Below are 21321 nucleotides of genomic sequence, written 5' to 3' on the forward strand. Positions count from 1 at the left end.
GCAGACTGCACAGCCACCTCTTTGCAGATGCAAGAGCCCAAGAAACACTTGAAGGGCGTCTGGGCCAGAAGGAACACTTCCCTAGGGGAGGGGTGGGGGTCGCTGGGAGTTGAGGGGGCGGGGTGGCTCGGGGTCGGGACGGGTGGCAGGAACCTCGCACACCCACCCTCCCCTCTGTTGCCACCCCACGTGGCACTCCCCGCCCCAACAGACCCGACGAGGAGCCCATGGAAGAGGAGCCGCCCCTGTAGCCGCTCCCGCAGCTGCGGGTCTCTTGTTTGTCTGTCTTCGTCTTGAAGCTCCGCCGAGAAAAGTTGCTGCCGCCCTGCGTCCTGCCGGCCTCCTCCGAGCCCGCGGGCGCGGCGGGGCGAGCCGCAGCCGGCGGCCCTCTGCCTGCCGGACCCGGGCAGACGCCGGGACGCGCGGACACACGGACGTGCGGGAGCGGGCGCTCCGGGCCCCCAGGGCAGCCGCGGAGGGAGGGAGCCCGCGGGGTTCGGGCAGAGCCGCCTGCCCTGCCGAGCGAGCCGACCCGAGGAAAAGAAAATGGAAATCAAAGCTCTCACGACACAAAACAAACTTGATTAAAACTGGTGCTTACGGTTTGGTGATTCCCCACAGTTCCACAGTCTCCGTGTAAACCACTCAACTCATCCTGTAGCTTATTTCTTTTTCAGAGAAAAGTCAGCCGCTCCGGCGCTGGCCTGCCCCTGCACGCCCCGGGTGCGCGGTGGGGCTGGGACACGGAGCGGGCGAGCGTTTAAAGAAAAAAAAACTGGACAAAAGCAGAAATGTGAGCCCGTGTGGCTTTGGTTTCTCAAAGCCGACGGAAGATGCGCGTTTGTGCCTTTTTTTTTATTGCTCTGATGGATTTTTGTGGCTGGGTTTTCCGAAGTCCAAGGAACAATGCCTTAAGAAAAATAAACAGCAGGAGTCGGTGGGACCGCTCCCTGTGGCCGGTGGGGCCGGAGGCCGGCTCGCACTGGCCTGGCGCTTCACAAGTGGTCCCGCCACGGCCAGCAGCTCTGGAGGGCTGAGGTCCTGCCACCCTGTTTCGCTTTATTGCTGTTGAAGAAAAATGGAGGTAGTTCCAAAATGGTGGCAAATACTGTTGGTTTCGAAGTCCAACAAATTTTAAATGAATCCAAAGTGTTCTTTTTCTCGTACGTCATATAACAATCGAGCATCTCCATTTGGTTGTGAAGCATGTCCTAGGCACACTTTCAGTGTTACGATCGGAATGCTTTTTATTAAAAGCAAGTAGCATGAAGTATTGCTTAAGATTTTAGGTAAAAATAAATATATATATATGTATAATATATATTCCAATGTATTCCAAGCTAAGAAACTTGATTCTTATGAAATCTTGATAAAATATTTATAATGCATTTATAGAAAAAAGTATATATATATATAAAATAAATGCAGATTGTAAAGGTCCCTGGCGAATGAACGGCTTGTGACTCAGCTCTCAAGGTGCTTGTGGAAAGGGATCTAGTTTGAAGCTCATGTTATTTCTGAACTCCAGATTGGAGAGCTTTCAATCACAGGTTCGCCATGGGACACCTGCCCTGCAAGATTGTACCTTCATCTGAATTATTTTCTGACCTGACCCCTCCCCACTCCAAGCCTCCATGCACATGTGTACCTGATAAGTTTTTATAGCAAAGGATATCAATTTGCTGTTGATTTTGTATGAATTTTTTTCACAAAAAGATCCAGAATAAGCATTGTTTTGTGAATTTTACATTTTTTCTCACCATTTAGTAGTTTTCTGAATGGTAATAATGTCAACCTTTTTCCTTTCTAAACTTTTGCTTGTACATTTTTTTTAACTTTGGAAGGTATTTTTTTATTTTTATTATTATCTTCATTTTGTTTATTTTTGTACAGTGAGCACAGAGTTTATTTTCAGAGTGAGCACCAAGCGTGCAGCAGGGTCTGAGGTCTGCCCGCCTGGTCCCGCCTGTGGCTGTACATAGAGCGTGGAGCCTTCCTTTGCCCGTGCTTTGTGAGCAGGGGGCATCCTCGCAGCGCTGAGCTGAGGGGCTTGCCAGCCACCACGGGCCATCAGCATCCATTAATTTCACGTGTAAACATCTCTGACCACGTGGTCAGTACAGCATTTTTCACTTGGCTTTTCCAAAGAGCTTGTAGACTTGTCGGCCACGCGTGGGGCCAGGGGGCCTGTGCACCCTCCCCAGGCTCTTCTGTGGCAGCCATGTGGCAGGGCCCTGGCTGGGAGCAGCAGGCCTGAACTTTGAAGCCTGTGGCCGTGGGGAGCCTGGACCCTCGCTGCCTGGCGACCCCATGGGGACAGCAGACTCCCCATCAGGACGTCTATCCTTGGCTCTTTTTTTTCTCTTTGACAGTGACTGAAAAGGATCACTTTTTAGTGGTAACTCATTTTCCAGCCCTTGAAGCCACCAGTTTCATTCCAGAGTGTGCATCAGGTTCTGACTTGAGGAAACGCAGACACAGCTTGCCCACGGGTAGGGAACCCCAGCCAAGTCTTGAGTCTGGTGACATTTACAGGGTAGCTTCTGGAAGAGACTCTGACGCAGCCAGGCTTGGGACCAAAAGAGTCCAGATTCTTGGACCGGCTTGGTCATCGGGTTGCTGTTGGTTAGACTCAGGACAGTGGTCAAAAGCAGGACAGGAAGGCCTTGGCCATGTCTGGTGTCCCCTCTCCTCCTGGCCCCTTGCCCTGAGGCCCAGATTGGTGGGGGAGCTGGAGTGTGGGGGCAGCTGGAGGCACCCAGCCCCCCACAGTGGAGGCAGGGCCCAGCCAGTTGTCTCTGCTGGCATCCTGGGACCCCCCCGCCACCTACCCACTTCCTGCCGGCCGTGGCTTCTGGGGAGAGATGCATCACCTGACGTTTTTACAGGTGATGGGATAACAGGTGACCTTGGTGGCCAAGTTCCTGTTGGAAGGGTTTACTTCTAATCTCGTCCAACAGAGACCTCCTCTGCAGAAGGCCCGATGGGGGCCGTTTTCATTTGTCAGCTCACTCCAGCTTCACAGCGTGCTTAAAGCAGTACCGTGTAGCCTTTTGTTTTCTTTGAAGACACACTCAGCCCTTCTCCACAACCAGCCATCCGGGGCAGAGGGCGGAGGGTCCACTTGGAGTTCCCACCGCCTCAGGGAGGGCACCCACACCTTCCCGCTGTGGTCCCTGGACCTCTAGCCTTTTTGTTCCTTTTCAGAGGCCTTGGGGGCACTGGCCGGGGGTCAGCAAGTGAGCACTTTATACCCCTTTGCAGGAAACCCCGTGATGCCGCGGGACTCGTGGTGTCCCCCTGCCCTTTGGGCCTTCCAGCTGCGCCTCAGGGCGCCCGAGCCCCACCAGCAGGCAGCCGTCCCCCGGCCACCCCCCGGCCACCTGGGACTAGCCGCCCCTCCGGTTCCGAAGGGCCACGTTGTCAAAGTGTTTGGGTTTTTCTTGACTTCCTTTCCAAGTTTGTTTCCAGAGGAAGGACCGTTTTGTACCGATTCTGACACGAAAGCATGTCTGATTTTTGCAGCACTAAGCAATGGAGTTTCTTGTTTTTAATTTTCGATCGGAACATTCCTTCTTTCCTGGTCACAGCCACACGCTCATTCCATTCTTCTTTTTGTAGACTTTTGGGCCCATGTGTTTTACGGGCATTGATACATATATAAATATATATATAAATACATATGAATATATTTTTTTAAGTTTCCTACACCTGGAGGTTGCATGGGCTGTACGAGCGGCATGTCTTTATATTGTATACGGATTTTGCACGCAAACGCGGCAGCTTGGGGAAGAGGAGAAATGCCTTTCTGTTCCCCTCCCATGGCATTTGCAGACAACAAAAGATGGGGATTTTTTTTTTTTCTGTAAAACAAAACCTTGAAGGAGAGTGGGGGAGGGGGGAACGTTTGCGTCTTATTGAAATTATTCTTAAGAAATTGTACTTTTTATTGTAAGAAAAAAATAAAAGGACTACTTAAACATTTGTCATATTAAGAAAAAGTTTATCTAGCACTTGTGGCATACCAAGAATAGAGTTTATTGTATTTATGTGGAGACAGTGTTTTAGGGAGCCTACGCAGAGGTCGAGGTGGACCGCCCGTCTCCCGCGGTTGCTCTGGAGGAACTTGTCCCGTTGGGTTTCTTCCCTGGTCCCCCGCTCCCCAGGGAAGCCGCGGCCCCTGCGGCTCTCTCCGCACAGCCTAGCCTACTTTTCCTGACTTCTAGGTGACGTACGGCTAGGATTTCCCTTGACACTCAGCAGTCACGAACTGTGCTGCACTGTGGTTTAAAATCATACTTTGCATCGAAAGGACACCATTTCTTCCTTGTAATGAAGCAGAGCTTTCACAGCTCAGCTCACTTTGTGTCTTTGACATGATTAAAAGCCTCCTATTGAAGGAAAAAGAAAGCAGACATTTTCTGTTTGTGGTTGTTTTTTTTTTTAATCTTCTTTTTGGTGTGTGCACTCCACAGTGGAGGTGCTATTTTGCAATTTATGAGAATGACAAACATATTATCATGTGTCTGTATAAGAGGGGGGTTGACCCTATTCACCCAAGAGCTCCTCACGGTCTGTCGCAGAAAACGCGGTGGGGACGCGTTCCCGTCCCCCCGACGCCCGCTTCCGCTCCTGCGGGCGCCACGCGGGCGGCAGAGACCCGTCTCCTCTGCAACGTCGCGTCCGTTCTCTCCTGATTGTCTGGGCCTTCCCGGGGCCCTTCCCCTTTCTCAGTGGAGTTGGAGACCCTGTCCTTGGTTTTCTCATTCTCGTTTCGTTCTGTGTGGGGGGGTGTGCACCGACTGCGCTGTCCTCCCCTGACGGCCGGCTCCACTTCACCGGAGTCCCGTGTTTGTACCTCACCATGCGACTTGTCACTCTTGTGGTGTAAATAAAGAGCATTAATTGCCCTCCGCCCCGTGGTTTCTGCCGTGTGCTCTCGTGCTCGCCGGTTCTGTGCCAGGGTCCCCGCGAGGGGCGGCGGGCGGGGGGCCACCTGGCCACAAGCCCATCAGCAGCCCTGCCGCCTTCCAGCCATACCGATGGCCCACAGACGTAGCTCCACCTGAATATCCAGTCATTCAAGTCCAGCAATTCTATTTTCTCCCCAGAATCCTGGTCTGGAAACAGCCTTGGAGGGGATCGAGGCTGAAGGGAAAGGACCAGAGGCCTGGCCTCTTTGAAGCTCGGCACTGTGTCCCTGAGGCTGTGAGCCTGCAAACACGGCCACCTCCCCGTGGCCACCGTACCTCCCCACCCATCACACCCCTCCCCAGGTGCTCGCATCCAGTGACATAACTGGGGGAGGGGAGGAGGGTCCAGTCCCATTGGCCCCAGACAGAACAACTCAGGAGCGCCTCAGCCTGCCCCGAGCTGGGCTCTCCCTCTTCCTCACCCAATCTCAGCTGTCGACCCCAAGGATGCTCCTTAAAAAATATTGTGCTCACCAGACCCCACCCAGGGTCTGCTTTCTGGGAACCCCAAATGCTATACCCAGGGGCCTCCAGGCCCCCAGTGAGACCTGTGGAGCACAGCCACCTCCAGACACAAGCAGAGCTGCCCCCAGGCGAGAACCTAGGAGCTGGAGTCACTGAGTTGGGGGGAGGGGGGATATTTGTTACGCAGCATCATTGCAGCAATAGCTGACTGATGCAGACAGTGTGAAGAGATAGGAGGCTCCAGTGTAACTTGAGTCTTTTCATACTTAAGCTGGTATTTATGAAAACATATTTATTAATTTACGCAAAATGAGAGAATCTTACTCCAATAGGAATTCTCTTTTCCAAACAGACTCAGATGTAAAGAATCCTTGAAAGAGTGTGTCTTTTCCAAGCTCTAGGCAAGGAGATTCGTGAGGGCAGCTTTTCTTCAGATTTATTTCTGCACTGAGTAGAGAAAATGACACATGTATGCCTGCCCGTTCTTCAGGGTAAGCACACAGTCGTACTTTGCCGTGAGCGTTTTGGTAAATAGACATGGAGGACGCAGACCAGCTCAGCATCCTCTCCCCTGCCCTCCCTGGGTAAATGCTGCCCTGGATCGGGGCGTGGATTTCGTGTCCGTGTTTTTATCTCCGTAGCAGTAGGAGTTAGTGCAAAGGTGCCAGAATCTTCTGTAAACGCCTTTTTCATCCGTAGTGTGTTATTGGGCTCACCTTAGGGGCTTCCCTGGCGGCTCAGCTGGTAAAGAGTCCGCCTGCGATGCAGCAGACCCCGGTTCGATTCCTGGGTCGAGAAGATCCCCTGGAGAAGGGAAAGGCTACCCGCTCCAGTATTCTGGAGAATTGCATGGGTAGTCCATGGGGTTGCGAAGAGTTGGACACGACTGAGCGGCTTTCAGTTTTCCTGTCACTTTCTGCCCGTGCACAGACCTCGAGTTCATTACAAGGGCCACATGCTCGTTCACTAAGTGGCCGTTGCCCGCGTGCACCGCCCAGCCCTCCTGACTTAGGCATGCAGCTGTCACCGGGTGGTCTCCTCCACAGATCGCGCTGCCCTGGGTATCGTGGGGCTCCCTCTCCAGGGGAGCTGCTGGCCCTGCAAGGTGTCAGCTCTTGTTAAGTCAGCACAGGCACTCCCCATAGCAGCTCACGGGTTTCCACCTCCAGCAGCACTGACTGGATCGGGCGTCCAGCCGGATACAGGCAGCAGGAAGAGGAGTCCCAGGACCACACGTCCCCACTCATCCTTTCCCTGCAGACACCCCACGCCTGTGGAGTCTGCACCTCTCCCCGCAGACAGCGCGACTTTGAAGCAAATCCCAACTGCACGTCACCACCTGTAAATATTTCAGTAGACATCCCCGGAAGATAAGGACTCTTTTCACAAACATGACACAGTACCATACCACGCTTGAAAAACGGACAGTTCCTTAACATTGTCCAGCCACAGCTGAGGTCTCATTTTTCATCTGGTTTCCTTCTCTTTCACAGTTGGTGACACTGCCTACAGGGAAAAAGTAAGCCCTGGAAGGGGACAGCTACAAAAGGAACAAGTTTCCCATTCAGTATCTCAATGAAGCTAAATATTTCAACCAAAACTGAAACGGTAATATTACATGGTTTAAACCTCGGAGTTTAATTTTAAAGTGCACTTAGTATTTCTGTTCAAAATACACCCGTAGTGGGCTTAAACTATTGTCTTGGTTTGAATTTAAAAGTAACAACATATTTTATTTCTCTGCTGGTAGTGCAAGCTCCAGTTTGGAAAACGGGATGAAAAGTGTGCATTTTGATTCATGAAAGTGTTGGGATTCGTGCACGAAACTAAAGCAGTGGAGCATTCCCCGTGTCCACCCTTTATCTGCTGTCTGAGTGTATAAAAACTGGAGTTCTCACCCACTGCTCACGGATCAGGCCCTGCAGCAACTCCACTAAAATTTAACCCCCACGTCCCAGGAATCCTTGGAGGGGGTAGTGTGGGCTCACCCATTTACCCTCGAGGAAACTAAGGCTCAGAAAGTTTGAGTACTTTGCCCGAATTTGCACATCAGGCATGGGGTCCTAGACGCAGGGCAGTCCCCTTGCCGAGCCTCTGGTTTGAATTCCTGTCTTCTGCCCCCCGGGCCACACTCTGACGCACAGGCCACGGCTGACTGGACAGGGTGGAGGACCCACGGGGACCGATGCCTGCAGTGTCTGGACCAGGGCTGGTCCCCTCCTGCGAGGACGCGTGGGGCTGGTCCTGGGGGCGCCCTGTACACGGCCAGATGTAGAGAGAGCTGGGCAACCCCCCTCCATCCCGGGGAGGGATGAGGTTCTGGGCTGCTTCCCTCCCCACCCAGCCATCCTCCCTGAGATGGAGGCAGGGATAGCATCCCTGGGTCCAGCCTCCCAGCTGCGCTCAGACCAGGTGCCCCAAAGCCCCGGGCCCTGTGTGGTGGTGACGCTCAGACCTCAGCGCCACCAGGAGGCCCAGGCACTGCTGGGAGCTCAGGCTGTCCCTCCCAGAGGCCCCACACGTGGAGTCCCTACCAGGCTCCCCGTTGTCCCCGCATAGGCCAGCTGCAGGCAAAGCCCACCCTCCCTCCAGGAGAACGCCCCTCCAGGCCTCGCCCTTCCCAGATCTCTTGCCCGAAGGCAGGTCGGGCAGAGAAGGCTTGGAACCCCGGTGTGACCTTTGACCTCATGGCACCATGGCTTTCTCTGTAAAGGAACAGGAGGGCGGGTGGCCCCTCAAGTCCTCTGCTGTCCCCACAGTCGAGGGGCCACTCTTGACACGTGAGCAGAAACCGGATTATTTCAGCCGCTGCTCACGGAGCTGAACTTGTGCCCCTGTAACCACTTCACCGCGGTATTTTCCTAAGGACAGAGTTGCTGGTGTGACTTCAGGTCAAGATTTGAATGGAAATTGGATGGGGTTAGGGAATTGTATGGGGCTTCCCTGGTGGCACAGAGGTTAAAGCGTCTGCCTCCAATGCGGGAGACCCAGGTTCGATCCCTGGGTCGGGAAGATCCCCTGGAGAAGGAAACAGTAACCCACTCCAGTATTCTTGCCTCGAGAATCCCATGGACAGAGAAGCCTGGTAGGCTACAGTCCACGGGGTCGCAAAGAGTCAGACACGACTGAGCGACGGAACGGAACGGAGGGGATTGTATGCAAATAACACCCTCAGCTCAGTTCAGGGAGAGTGTGAGGACCGAGCTCCTCACTGGCCAAGCCTGGGTCAGGGGTGGTCAGGGCTACAGACAGACCTGTTTGCAGATGGCTGAGCCTCAACCTGGCAATCCCAGGGACAGAAATCTAGTCACAGAAAGCGTTTCCTACGCAGAGATGCTCACTTTAGCATTATTCAGTGTAAAGCTGGAAACACCTGGAAATATTCATGCTTAACAGTCGGGAGTGGGCAGGCGCCTGGTTGCTGGGCACGTGGGAGGTGGCACCCCTGGGGCTGGGCTGACCATCACCGCTGGTCACCATATGGAGCACGTCTTTCGGGGCCAGAGGGTGGACGAAGCACCATTTTCAGTGTCAACCTAATGAAGAAACCCAAGCTGGGACTTTGAACTTGGCATCCAAACAGGATGGGAAGGGGCCATCACAATGCACCGAGGGCAGTTCTTTCCTTCTGTGATAGAAGGAAATATACCAGCTCCGAGTTCATCTCATTTACATTCTTGAACGACTCTAAAGCCATTGTCAACTTAAAAAAATATACGCAGTGTGAAAGTTGGGAGTTAAGGTTCGCTTGGGCAAAGTGAGGACTGCGGCCCGGGAGACAGCTCTGAGAGGCTGCTCCGGACGAGGAGGGAAGGTCAGTGTGTGAAGGGCGCACACACAATCAAGCACGTGCTTCTTTGCCGAAGGTTGCTCCTGGTCACGAGGAGCAGATGTGATCATGAAGGGTTTTAGTGTGTTTTCTGCGTTTCCAGGTATAAGGAGATGCAGGAGTTGGGCTGATCAAACCAGCTCCTGAAAATACTGATCTGAAGACCCGTTCTGCCTGTTTTCCCAGAGCTCAGAGGCTTCGTTTCTGCTCTGCACCCTGACCTCCTTTCAGGGGGCGGTTGAAGGTCAGCAGATACAGAAGTGCGTGATTTAATCCTCGTAGGAGTAGATGGCCAGTGCCCATTGGAGGCTGACCACATGTTTCCCAGCTTCTGTCCCACAGAGCCATTTCCTTAAGGAATCGGTTAGCTGTTCTGGAGGAAAACCAAAAGTGCAGGGAAAGCGGTTTCCAGCACATTCCCCGAGCTCCGCCCCAGCCCAGAAGGGCATTCCCGCTCCACCTCCTGTGTGCTGAAGGCCTCGGAGGGTCCCCCTGGGGCACAGCCCCTGAAGAGGCCAGCTGCCGGGGGTGGGGGCTGGGGGGAGAGGGTGCAGGATATCCGCCGCAAGGTGAAGGCCCGGGGGAGGCAGCTAAGCCATCAGCAGGACGGCTCCGAGGACCACCTCTGAGGGAGTAAAGCCCTGGGCACTGCCCGGCCTCCGAGGGCTGCCACCAGTTCTGTGACCGCCCCGCCACACCGTCGACTTAAGAATAACCACAGTGTAAATACTGAGAGCGCCTGCTCCGTCATGTCCGACTCCTGTGACCCTGTGGGCTGTGGCCCGCCAGGCTCCTCCGTCCATGGGATTCTCCAGGACAGAATACTGGAGTGGGCCGCCGTTTCCTCCTCCAGGGAATCTTCCCAATGCAGGTATCAAACTCACATCTCCTAAGGCTCCTGCACTAGCAGGCAGGTTCTCCACCCATGAGCCACCTGGGAAGCAATTGTTGGGTGGGGATTTTTAGGACTTCAAGCCTGGGAGACAGCATCTCGATTGACACAGAACTGTTCGGAGGAGGACATTTCTCGCTCACCGCTCACGCGTGCGGCAGCCTCAGCGGCCAGATGGGAGGCCTTGTCCTTCCCGGGTGCCCTCCAGCCCAGGAGCTCCCAGCTGAAGGGCCGAGCGGCTGCTGGCTGTGACGCCCTCGATCGCTGATATGGCAGAGATACTGCATTCCTCAGCCTTTCCTCGTCTGAAAGCCGCCCCACGCGCTCACAGGAGTTGAACCTGGTTCTTGGAGGGGAGAGGGCACAGGTGCCCCTGGACCCTGCACGGTGGAAGGTCCGGCCCTCAGCCCACACCCAAGACCATCAGGGGCCCACGGAGAGCAGCCCCTCACCCAGGGGCCCGCAGGGTGGAGGACCGCCCATCCCTAGAGCTGAGACCTCATCGCAGACCAGCATCTCCCTCTGCCCAGCCCTGCCCCCGCCCCCGGCCTCTCCACAGGCAGAGCCCCGCTGCACCCAGCAGGCCTGCTTCCTGGGGAACCCGCATAGCTGCTACCACGTGGTAGGGCACGCGCTCTAGGAAGGTGAAAACGGGGAAATGCCCGTCTTGGAGCAAAGCAGAGAGAGACTCCCTGAGACTGGAAGGACAGAAGCGCACCCCTACCCACCCCGCAGCCGCAGGTGAGGAGGCGCCCTGGGCTCAGAGGCGGGCAGGTGACGGCATGGATGGGGAGGTGGCCAGCTCCTCCCCAGGCAGTACCCTGCTTGCTCTGCAGCTGCCTGAGCCGAGGGGCCTCCCACGTTCCGTCCAGGTGCCCACGGCCCGCAAAGCAGCGAGGGGCCTGCCCAGGGGCCCAGCCGGCCGTCCCTGACCTCGGGACTCGCTTTCACATGTGCGCCCCCCAGAAACCGTCAGCCCGGGGCAGGACGCCGCTGCCCTCTATGGGCGGGTCTCCTGGAAGGCACCGTGGAAGCCCTGCCTCCCGGCCTTGGCCTCCACCAGGAATGCCTTCCTCCTGTCTTCCCAGGACCCCTCTTCCCCCCGAACCCCAGTTTAAGTGGAGCTGCCTTCCCGTCCCCCTCCCCAAATACTCTCCAGAGACACAGAGGTGACTCCCGACGGTGACCTCAGGCCAATCCTGCACCCCGATTTCCTCTGGAGACTTGGCACCAGACCCTCTGGGCGGCAGGGGCATCAGGCAGCAGCCCCACAAGGGTGGGCTCTGCTTCCACGCTTCCCATGGGCACGGGCTGCTGGTGGCCCCTGAGGCAGTGAAGGGGGTCGGCGGGATGGACGGTGTTGGGCAGAGGGGCTCACGGCCCAAGGAGGAGCCCTAACGTTGCACACGAGAAGCATCCTTGGTGGGCTTCGGCCCCTCCCTGCACTGAGCTGCCTCAGGGTGGGGCACTGGCCGCATTTGCCCAGAGACGCTCACTCCTGGCAGCCGGTCCCTCTGACCTCGAGACAGGCAGCAGTGGGTGAGCAGTGGTCCCTCAAGAGACACCCGCATCCTGCTCCCGGGAACCAGTGGGTATGCAGATGGAATTACGTGAGAATCTCATATGGAGATCATGCTGGATGGCTCAGGCGGCTCTAAACTCAATGACAGGTGCCCCGAAAGAGACAGAGGAGGAGCCCCGTGGGGACAGAGGCAGAAACTGGGGTGATGCGGCCACAAGGCGAGGGGGGAAGGGAGCCCCAGACGCTGAGGGGGCAGGGAGGCTGCACCCCGAGCCTTGGGGGGAGCCCTGCTGGCACCTCACTTCCAGCTCCTGCCCAACAAACTGCAAGGGGGTCAATTTCAGTTGTCTCGAGTACCCTCTTTACGGTGAGAAATGGACCATAAAGAAGGCTGAGCACCGAAGAACTGATGCTTTTGAACTTGGTGCTGGAGAAGACTCTTGAGAGTCCCTTGGACTGCTAGGAGCTCCAACCAGTCCATCCCAAAGGAGATCAACCCTGAATATTCATTGGAAGAACTGATGTTGAAGCTGAAACTACAATACTTTGGCCACCTGATGCAAAGAGCCGACTCATTGGAAAAGACCCTGATGCTGGGAAAGATTGAAGGCAGGAGGAGAAGGGGACGACAGAGGATGAGATGGTCGGATGGCATCACCAAGTCACTGGGCATGGATTTGAACAAACTCCAGGAGTCGGTGATGGATGGGGAGGCCTGGCGTGCTGCAGTCCATGAGGTCTCAAGAGTCAGACGCGACTTAGCGACTGAACAACAACCAGCCCCCCGGTTTCTGGTGGTTTGTTTCCAGACCCCCGGGAGACTCACACGGAGCCTGCAGGGGGAGCCTGGGGACACTGGCCCTGCTGGGGTATCAGGTTCTTGACCTGGTGTCCCCCAGGAGTCTGGGGGCTCTGGAGTTCTGAGACCTGCTGACGCCTTTGCCATTTCATGCAGTGTTCTCTGACAGGAGGGCGTGGGGCTTCCAGCAGCTCCCCACATCTCAGGGTGATTTTGAGCCTCTGTCCCCACCCTTGGGGGCCCCCCAGGAAGGGCAATGTCCATCGTCCACCTCCTGTGGGGCTCCTGGGCATTGGACCAGGGCCTGGGCCAGTGTCCCCAGGTTCAAGCAGAATGGAACAGAAGGCAAGCATCACCTGCTTGGCAGACCCTGCCCAGCCTGGGACCCTCTGTCCCTTGCAGTCCTGCTGAGTCACCCAGCTCCACCTGTGGGGTCTGGGGGACTGGGGGCCGGAACAGGTGGAGCCGCCCTGGACCCCAGGGAGTGTGCCTTCCGATGCTGTGCCTTGGAGGGAGGCAGGGCCTGTGTGGCACAAAGGGGAACCAGAGGTGAGTGAGTGCAGGGTGGCCGCACGAGACCCAGGAGCTGCGGGGCAGCCCTTGACCACAGGCCCTCCCTCGGGGGTGGGTGTCGTCTCAGCCCCGGCTGTGAGTCGGACAGGAGAACCGGGCAGAAAGCCAGGGCCCAGATGCTGCCGAGTCACCAGCGGTGCGTGGGCAGGGGGTCTGCTTAGCCCAGGGAGGGGCGGGAGCAGTGACCCCCACAAGGGCCTCTGGAGGGTCCCATGAGCACCGGTTCCCAGGGGCCACTTCACTTGGAACCTTCCGGGCCACGTGGCAGGGGGGCTTGGAAGACCCGCTGGGCCCGTTTCTTGCTTGAGGCCCTTGGGACCCCCTCTCTGCTGCCTTCCCCCCAGCCCGGGTTTGGGTGTCAGGACACAGCCCCCACTGGATCGGGCTCTGCTGGGCGCCAATCCCTGCCTGAGCCCAGGACGCGTGGCTGGGGACGCAGAGCCACCCCCCTGGGGCCTTGGGGACGTGGAGATTGATGTCAACTCCAGACGGGCTTGTCATTAAATATGTCCAGTGGGTTTGACCAAGTGTGAGGCACGGTCCCACGCTGGTCACTCAGTCTGATGGATTTGCAGAAGGCCCGGCGGGAGCCACGGTGAAGGGGGATCCGCCTTCTCCAGGCCTCTCTTCCTGGATTGGGGGGTTACCGGGGGCACCCCAGGACCCTGTCCCGGCCTCATCAGCGGCGAGAGGGCGGCAACAGGGAAGGCTTTCTGAGGTTTGAGGCGACGTTGCCACCCTAGGGTGCCGCTGAGGGGTGCAGGCTGCCGTCTGGGGGCGGAGAGGAGAGTGGGTGCAGCCCCCACCCGTCCGGATGCTCCTGGGGGAGCCTTGCGATCCCAGCGCCACCTGCTGACGGTTCCTGGAGCTGCAGCCCCAGGCAGCCCGCCAACCTTGTCCCCATCCCCCCAAGACCCCCCATGCCACCCCCACCCTGCCAAAGCCTGATCCCCGCCCCTGCTTATACTTTGGGGTGACAGTGACGCAGCTCATCAGACACCAAGAGCCTCCCACACGATGCTGGGGGAAACCTGACTTAGAAAGTGAGACTCTTCCTGGTGGGCAGGCTTAGGGTGCTTGGGTGGGGTTCTCCTAATGTCCCCTGCTCTACTCGGGGGGAGGTAAAGCCCACCACCCCAGGGAGCAGCCAGTTGCTCTGCCGGATCAGGGCTGGTGGGGGGGCCTGGACGGCCCACCTGCTGGCCCCGCAGCTCAGCCACCATCTGGGCCGTCACTGCCTCCATGCGGATGCAGCGGGTGCTCTGTCCACCTGGGCACTGGCGGTTGGACGGGAGAAGTGTCTATGAGGGGGCTCACATCCTGGTGGGGGCGGGAAGGCAGACACACAGCACAGCAGAAGGCACCTGTCTGCACGCCAGAGGGTGGGACGTGTTTGGCGTGAGAAGAAGGGCAGAGTCAGGGGCTCCGGGGTCCTGGAACAGCAAGCAGGGGCGATCCTGAGCCAGTGCCCAGTCCAGTCAGAGGAGGCGGACCCAGAATGCCAGCTGCTGGAAGCCCGGGAGGTCAGCCGGGAGCACGAGTGTGGTGACCGCGGCTCCCCAGGACCCGTCGTCCTGGGGGACGAGTTCCTCAAACAACATGGTCCCTGCACACCTGGCCCCAGGTGAGCCTTCACTCAGGGATCCCCACGTGTCTACGGCTTCAGCCTGGCGACTGGAGTGGGATGACTGTATTTATTAGGGGTCACGATGCTCCAGAAACCACGCTCCCCGTTTCTGGGTACATTTGTTGCTCAGTTGCTCAGTCATGTCCGGCTCTTTGAGACCCCATGGACTGCAGCACACCGGGCTTCTCTGTCCATCACCATCTTCCGGAGTTTACTCAAACTCGTGCCCACTGAGTTGATGATGCCATCCAACCACCTCTGCGTACAGGGAAGGGGGCATCCAGCTGTGACTCAGCGGCCAAGTCTGGTTGCCTGTTTTAACATCATCTGCCCCGGTGCCCTCCTCAGAAACAGAACCTTGATCGTGTTCAGGGCCGCAGGCACCCATTTCCCACCAGACGGCTGTGGCCGTGAGACAGTTCGGCCAACAGTCGGTGAGCAGGAGTGTGGGATTTTCCAGATGGTTCTTTGCAGGGGATGCAGCAACCTGCAGGTTCAAAGAAGTCACTTCCAGCATTAGAAGCAGAAAGGGCTTCCCTGGGAAAGAATCCATCTGCCAATGCAGGAGATGCAGGTGCGATCCCTGGGTTGGGAAGATCCCCTGGAGGAGGGCATGGTAACCCATTCCAGTGTTCTTGCCTGGAGAATCCCATGGACAGAGGAGCCTGGTGGGCTACAGTCCATGGGGTCGCAAAGAGTCAGACACGACTGAGCACACACACGTATTAGAAGCAGAAACAGATTCAGCCTGGGCTGTAAGGACTTAAAGATCCCTGTGGGCTGGGGCAATGAAGGGGGCTCTGCTCACACAGGCAAGACAGCAGTCCCACCCCTGAAGCCGAGGCAACCAGGAACCCCCCCGCCCCACTTTTGCTGTGACCATCACCACATTTGGCCACACACGCTTGCCAGCCCCTGCCTACAGTGGCCACATCTGCCTTCTAATCGCTCTTGAGTCCCTGCAATCAGGCCACACCAAAACTACATCCAGAACACCAGCTATAAGGGACTCTGGGAAGTGCAGTTTTCCTAGTGGTGACCAGACGGGAAATACAATTTGACCTTGTTATGAAACAAGCAAGCAGATTCATCCAAAGAGAGGAAGAAATAAAAGTCACTCAGTCGTGTCTGACTCTCTGCGACCCCACGGACTATAAAATCCATAGGATTCTCCAGGCCAGAATACTGGAGTGGGTAGCCTTTCCCTTCTCCAGGGAATCTTCCCAACCCAAGGATCGAACCCAGGTCTCCCACATTGCAGGCGGATTCTTTAGTGGCTGAGCCACCAGGGAAGCCCGTAAAGCTATTGTAGTCCAGTATAAATTAAAAACAAGCAACCAACACTGCAGAAGCCACAGAGTTAAACTTGTGTCTCTGCAGAAAATGATGTGAAGGTTGTACCTAGACTCTGGAAGGAGACAGACTTAGTGGTGTTGCTAAGGTGAACATTTCTGAATGGAAACGTCAATATACCTTGGCGTTTCTATCAAAAATCTTCCCCGTGTTTAATCTCTGATGGCGGCCAGAGGATTTAATGTCTCCTCCAAACCGAGACGAATTCTGCAGAAGCTGAGGTGCTAATGGAATCGCTCAGTCACAGAACACACGTAAGGAATCTGCCTGGAGGGAGAGGGACACAGAGGCCCAGTGGGGAGAGCCCCTGGCCGGGGGAGGTGTGGGTTGACCAGGGTGCTCACCCCGTAGTCAGCAGAAACTGATCAGAGGGCAGACAAGAAATCCAGGCACAGCTCTGGCGGCGCCCCTGCTGCAGCAGGAGGGCAAGAACAGACAACAGCTTCCCTTGCCCTTTCCCCAGGAGGGGTGAGCTGGTTCCTTATATGGAGTGAGTGTGGGGGTGAGTCCAGGGCTCGGGCCAGAGGGGTGGCTTAGGTGGTTTGCCCACCCCTTGTCGGTGTTGCGTGCAGGGGGCACGCACAGTGCTCTGCTTTTGCTCCTGGCTCCTCAGAAGTGGCAGTTGCTAAGAGAAATTTAAGATCTAGAAATTGGAGGAATATTCCATGTTTAGGGCTTCCCTGGTGGCTCAGAGGTTAAAGCGTCTGCCTCCAATGCGGGAGACCCGGGTTCAATCCCTGGGTCGGGAAGATCCCCTGGAGAAGGAAATGGTAACCCACTCCAGTATTCTTGCCTGGAGAATCCCATGGACGGAGAAGCCTGGTAGGCTACAGTCCACGGGGTCGCATAGAGTCGGACACGACTGAGCGACGGAACGGAACAGAGGAATTGGAAAGACTCAATGTTCTCAAAATCATAATTCTCCCTAAATTGATTTATACAGTCAATTAAATCTTATAAAGATCCCAGCAGAATTTTTGGTAGAAATTGGCAAACTGACCATAAAATTTATTTGTAAATGCAAAAGACTCAGAATATCCAAAATGATTTTGAAACAGAAGAAGAAAAGGATGACTTATACTTTAAGGAGGATTTTAAAACTTTCTCTAAAGCCACAGAGAGCATAGCTGTACACCTCTGGCATAGGGTAGACATAGAGACCACGGAGTAAAAAATAAGCGTTCATAAATAAATGCTTACACTCATGGTCACTTGATTTTCAGCAAAAGTGCTAAGGACAATCAACAGAAAAGAGTCTTCTCCATGAAAGTGCTGGGACGACTGGATATCCACAGGCCAAAGGACGAATTTAGACCCTTCCCTCCCGCTGTCCGCAAAAGTCAACTCACAGAGGACCGTGGCCCTAACTGAAAACTCCAGAGAACAAACACGGAGGATCTTCAGGAGTGTGACTGAGGCAAAGTGTTCTTAATCTTGACGCTAAAAGCATGATCTATGAAAGGAAAAAAACATACATTGAACTTCATCAAGATTAAAAGCTTTGCAGTTCAAAAGACATCATTAAGAAAAGGAAGAGACAAGTCATGGACGGGGAAAATTCCTTAGAAATTATGTATCTGGTAAAGGACCTGTATCCAGACTATGTAAAGAATATTGACAATTTAATAAGAAGATAAACAATCCAATTAAAATGAGTGAAAGATTGGGAGTTCCCTGGTGGCCCAGTGGTTAAGGAACTGCTTGCCAACACAGGGGACACGGACTTGATCCCTGGTCTGAGAAGATTCCACCCGCAGCAGAGCAACAAAGCCCGTGAGAACTCCAGCCAGAACTTCTGAACCCGAGCTCTAGAGCCCGTGAGCTGCAACGACTGAAGCCCGCACACCCTGGAGCCTGTGCTCTGCGCAAGAAAAGCCACCACAGTGAGAAGCCCACACAGCACAGCTAGAGAAAAGCCCACGCGCAGAAATGAAGACCCCGTGCAGCCAAAAAGTAATGAATTAAAAAACAATATCTTAAATTTTTTTAAAAAATGAGTAAAAGAAATAGCTATTTCACCAAAGAAGATGCACCAACCCCCATTAAACCCATTAAGAGATGCTCGGGCTCATTTGATGTGAGGTTCATGCAGTCAAACTACAGAGACTCTCCCTTTTGCATCCTCTAGAATGGCTGCCATCAGGAGGACAGGCAGTCCTAAGTGATGAGCAGGGTGTGGAGGAATCAAAGCTATGGTTTTTCTGGTCGTCATATACACATGTGAGAGCTGGACCAGAAAGGAGGCTGAGTGCCTTCTTTATTGATGCTTTTGAAGTGTGGTGCTGGAGAATACTCTTGAGAGTCCCTTGGACTGCAAGGAGACCCAACCAGTCCATCCTAAAGGAAACCAGTCCTGAATATTCATTGGAAGGACTGATGCTGAAGCTGAAGCTCCAATACTTTGGCCACCTGATGTGAAGAGCTGACTCATTTGAAAAGACCCTGATGCTGGGAAAGATTGAGGGCAGGAGGAGAAGGGAATGACAGAGGATGAGATGGTTGGATGGCATCACCGACTCTATGGACATGGGTTTGAGCAAGCTCCAGGAGTTGGTGTTGGACAGGGAGACCTGGCGTGCTGCAGTCCGTGGGGTCGCAGAGTCGGACACGACTTAGAGACTGAACAACAACAACAGCACTTCATGGCTGGCAGGCATGCTAACTGACAAAGCCCCTCTGGGAAGAGCAGAGTCTCCATTAGTATCCACCTGCTCTCATCTGAATGTTCAAGTCCCTGCAAAATTTGTGTGCTGAGATCCTAATTCCCAAGGTGACAGAGTTAGGGGTGGGGCTTCAGGAGGTGGGTAGATCGCGAAGCTGTCATGAATGAAATCAACGCTCCTATGAAAAGGACCCCAGAGAGCTCCCTGCCCCCGTCCACCACACGAGGACTCAGCAAGAAGACGGCTGCTTAGGAACCAGGAAGCGGCTTCGCACCTGACACCTGATCTGCCTGCACTTTGATCCTGGACGTCAAGCATCCAGGACTGCGAGGAATGAAGGCTTGCTGTGTTCAAGCCATCCAGTCTGTGGTGTGTGTTATAACAGCCAGAGTAGGCTAATCAACACCCCAAACAAATGAAAACGTAGGTCTTCATGAGGACTTGGACGAGAATGTTCAAAATGGCACCATCCGTAAGAGACATAAAATAATCCAAGTGTCCACTGGCTGGTGACTGGAAGGACAAAATGTAGCGTATGTACAGTAGATACACTCGGGGGTAGAAAGGAACAGAGTACTGACCCAGCTGCTCGATGAATCTCAAGAACTTTACGCTCAGTAGAAGCCCTGTGTGAGTCAACTCACGTGAAATGTCAGAAGAGAAAAGGCTCTCTTTTCTCTGCCTGGAGCTGGGTGTGCAGCAGAGACTGGCTGCAAATGGGCACAAAGGAGCATCTTGGTTTGGGTGATGGAAATGTTTCAGACGTGTTTTAAAATTGGATTGTGGTGATGACTGCACAACTCTAAAAATTTACTGAAAATCATTGAATTGCACACTTATAATGGGTGAATTCTATGCTACATAAATTATGCCTCAATAAAAATAAACCACACTCTGAAAGAAAACTGCTCAGTAAGATCAGAATCAGAATAAAAACGCAGTTTTCATTTTTCTAGGCTTTGTCAAGTGAATGCTGAGTGAACGCTTGCTGCTGTTCAGTTGCTCAGTCATGTCTGACTCTTTGCGACCCCATGGACCCCAGGCCTCCATGTCCATCACCATCTCCTGGAATTTGCTCAAACTCATGTCCATTGAGTTGGTGATGCCATCCAACCATCTCATCCTCTGTCGTCTCCTTCTCCTCCCACCTTCAATCTTTCCCAGCATCAGGGTCTTTTCCAATCAGTCAGTTCTTTGCATCAGGTGGCCAAGGTACTGGAGCTTCAGCTTCAGCATCATCTCTCCAGTGAATGTTCAGGGTTGATTTCCTTTAGGATTGACTGGTTTGAAGGAATGCTTAAAGGTTAATAAGAAGATCGAGTTGCATTGTTCACGGTGACAGGGAATTCCGTGTTACTGGGGAGTCTGTGAGAGTTCAAAGTGCAAACCAAAATCACATGGGTCCTTCAAGGCGGAAAAAAGTCCATACAAGGAATGAGATGCTTATGGCTGTAGGGAGGGCTCAAGTCCCAGGCTCCAACCTGACCCTCAGGCTCTCCGGCTCTGAGACCATGCTCAAGTGGCCTGGGTCCCAGGAGTCTGCCCAGCTGGGACCCCCTACCCAGGAAGCAGAGAAAGCATGCGAGACGCTACATCACGAGGGCCTATGGCTTCCAATCCCAGGTGCCGGGGAGGGAGGGGTGGGCATCCAGGTCTCAACCCCCAGGGGAAGCTATTCCAACCCGGAGCCGCCTGGGGTGGTGTGGAAGCTAGCAGGGGACAGAGCCCACCCCCGGGACCCTCTGCTCATGGTGAAGCATCCTCATCCAGGCGTGGGGGCTGCCCCTGCCTGGGCTGTTGGCCCAGCACCGCCAGGTGTGGAAACGCTCTGCCCAGAGGACTCATGGAGGCCTGGCCCGTGCATCACACTCCAGGGGCCATCCAACGCCCATCACCCTGCCCATCGGCCATTCCCAGAGCGGGGCAGGTGACACACAGCCCGAGGACACACGGGACCCTGACAGAGATGCTGAGCGCAGGGTCCCGGCCTCAATCCCCGCGCTCCTCAGGAAGCGGGCACTGGCATGAGAGTTGGTTGATGAAGGCAGTCTATTCGGGAACAATGCTTCCAGGAAAATCAACAAAGCGTTTATTTTATTCATTCAGTAAACGCCTCCCTGTGCAAAAGGGCGCCCCCTCCCTGAACCTTGTGACCTGGCCCCTTGACCTGCCCCTCGGCACCCCGAGTCCCCAGCCCCCGTGGTCTGCATCTCAGACCTCCTGAGAGGGGTGCTGCGTCCTAGGAGTGGCTTGGGCCTCCATCATTAATGACTGGAAGGTCTGGCCTGTCTGGAGATGGCAGCTCCCACACCAGGGCGCATCTCACCATGGTGAGGTCACTCGCGGCAGTGGACACCACAGTTGCTGGCTCTGCCACAATCCCCAGCAGCAGATCCATCTCATTCCCAGGATCTCGACAGCTGTTCACTTTTTAACAATCCCGTGTTTTACCCCTAGGGCTTGCCATGTCTCTTTCAGGGCCACGGGCCAGGCGAGGCCACTTAAATCCAAATGAGTTCAAGTAACATGAAATGCAAGACCCGGACGTGGAGTGTCGGTCACCTGGGTTCATTTCAACCCCCCGTGGTGTATGGTTAATGGCTGCCACAGCTGGGTGAGGCAGGG

At 55.0% G+C, this 21321-nt stretch overlaps 1 protein-coding gene across 12 annotated transcripts in view; it reads left to right on the forward strand.

Moving 5' to 3' along the window:
• HDAC4 (histone deacetylase 4) overlaps nt 1-4913 on the forward strand; it is a 288194-nt gene extending 283281 nt beyond the window's left edge. For all 12 annotated transcript variants that reach the window (XM_055401686.2, XM_088835054.1, XM_055401687.2 and 9 more), the window contains one exon: nt 212-4913. In XM_055401686.2, coding sequence (XP_055257661.1) covers nt 212-251 — 40 coding nt within the window. In that variant the 3' untranslated portion in view covers nt 252-4913. The remainder of the gene's footprint in view (nt 1-211) is intronic.
• The last annotated feature ends 16408 nt before the right edge of the window (nt 4914-21321 follow it).

Source organism: Moschus berezovskii, chromosome 4 (genome assembly GCF_049115385.1).
Source record: "Moschus berezovskii isolate FMDL1 chromosome 4, NW_MosBer_1.0, whole genome shotgun sequence".
Taxonomy (NCBI): Eukaryota; Metazoa; Chordata; class Mammalia; order Artiodactyla; family Moschidae; genus Moschus; species Moschus berezovskii.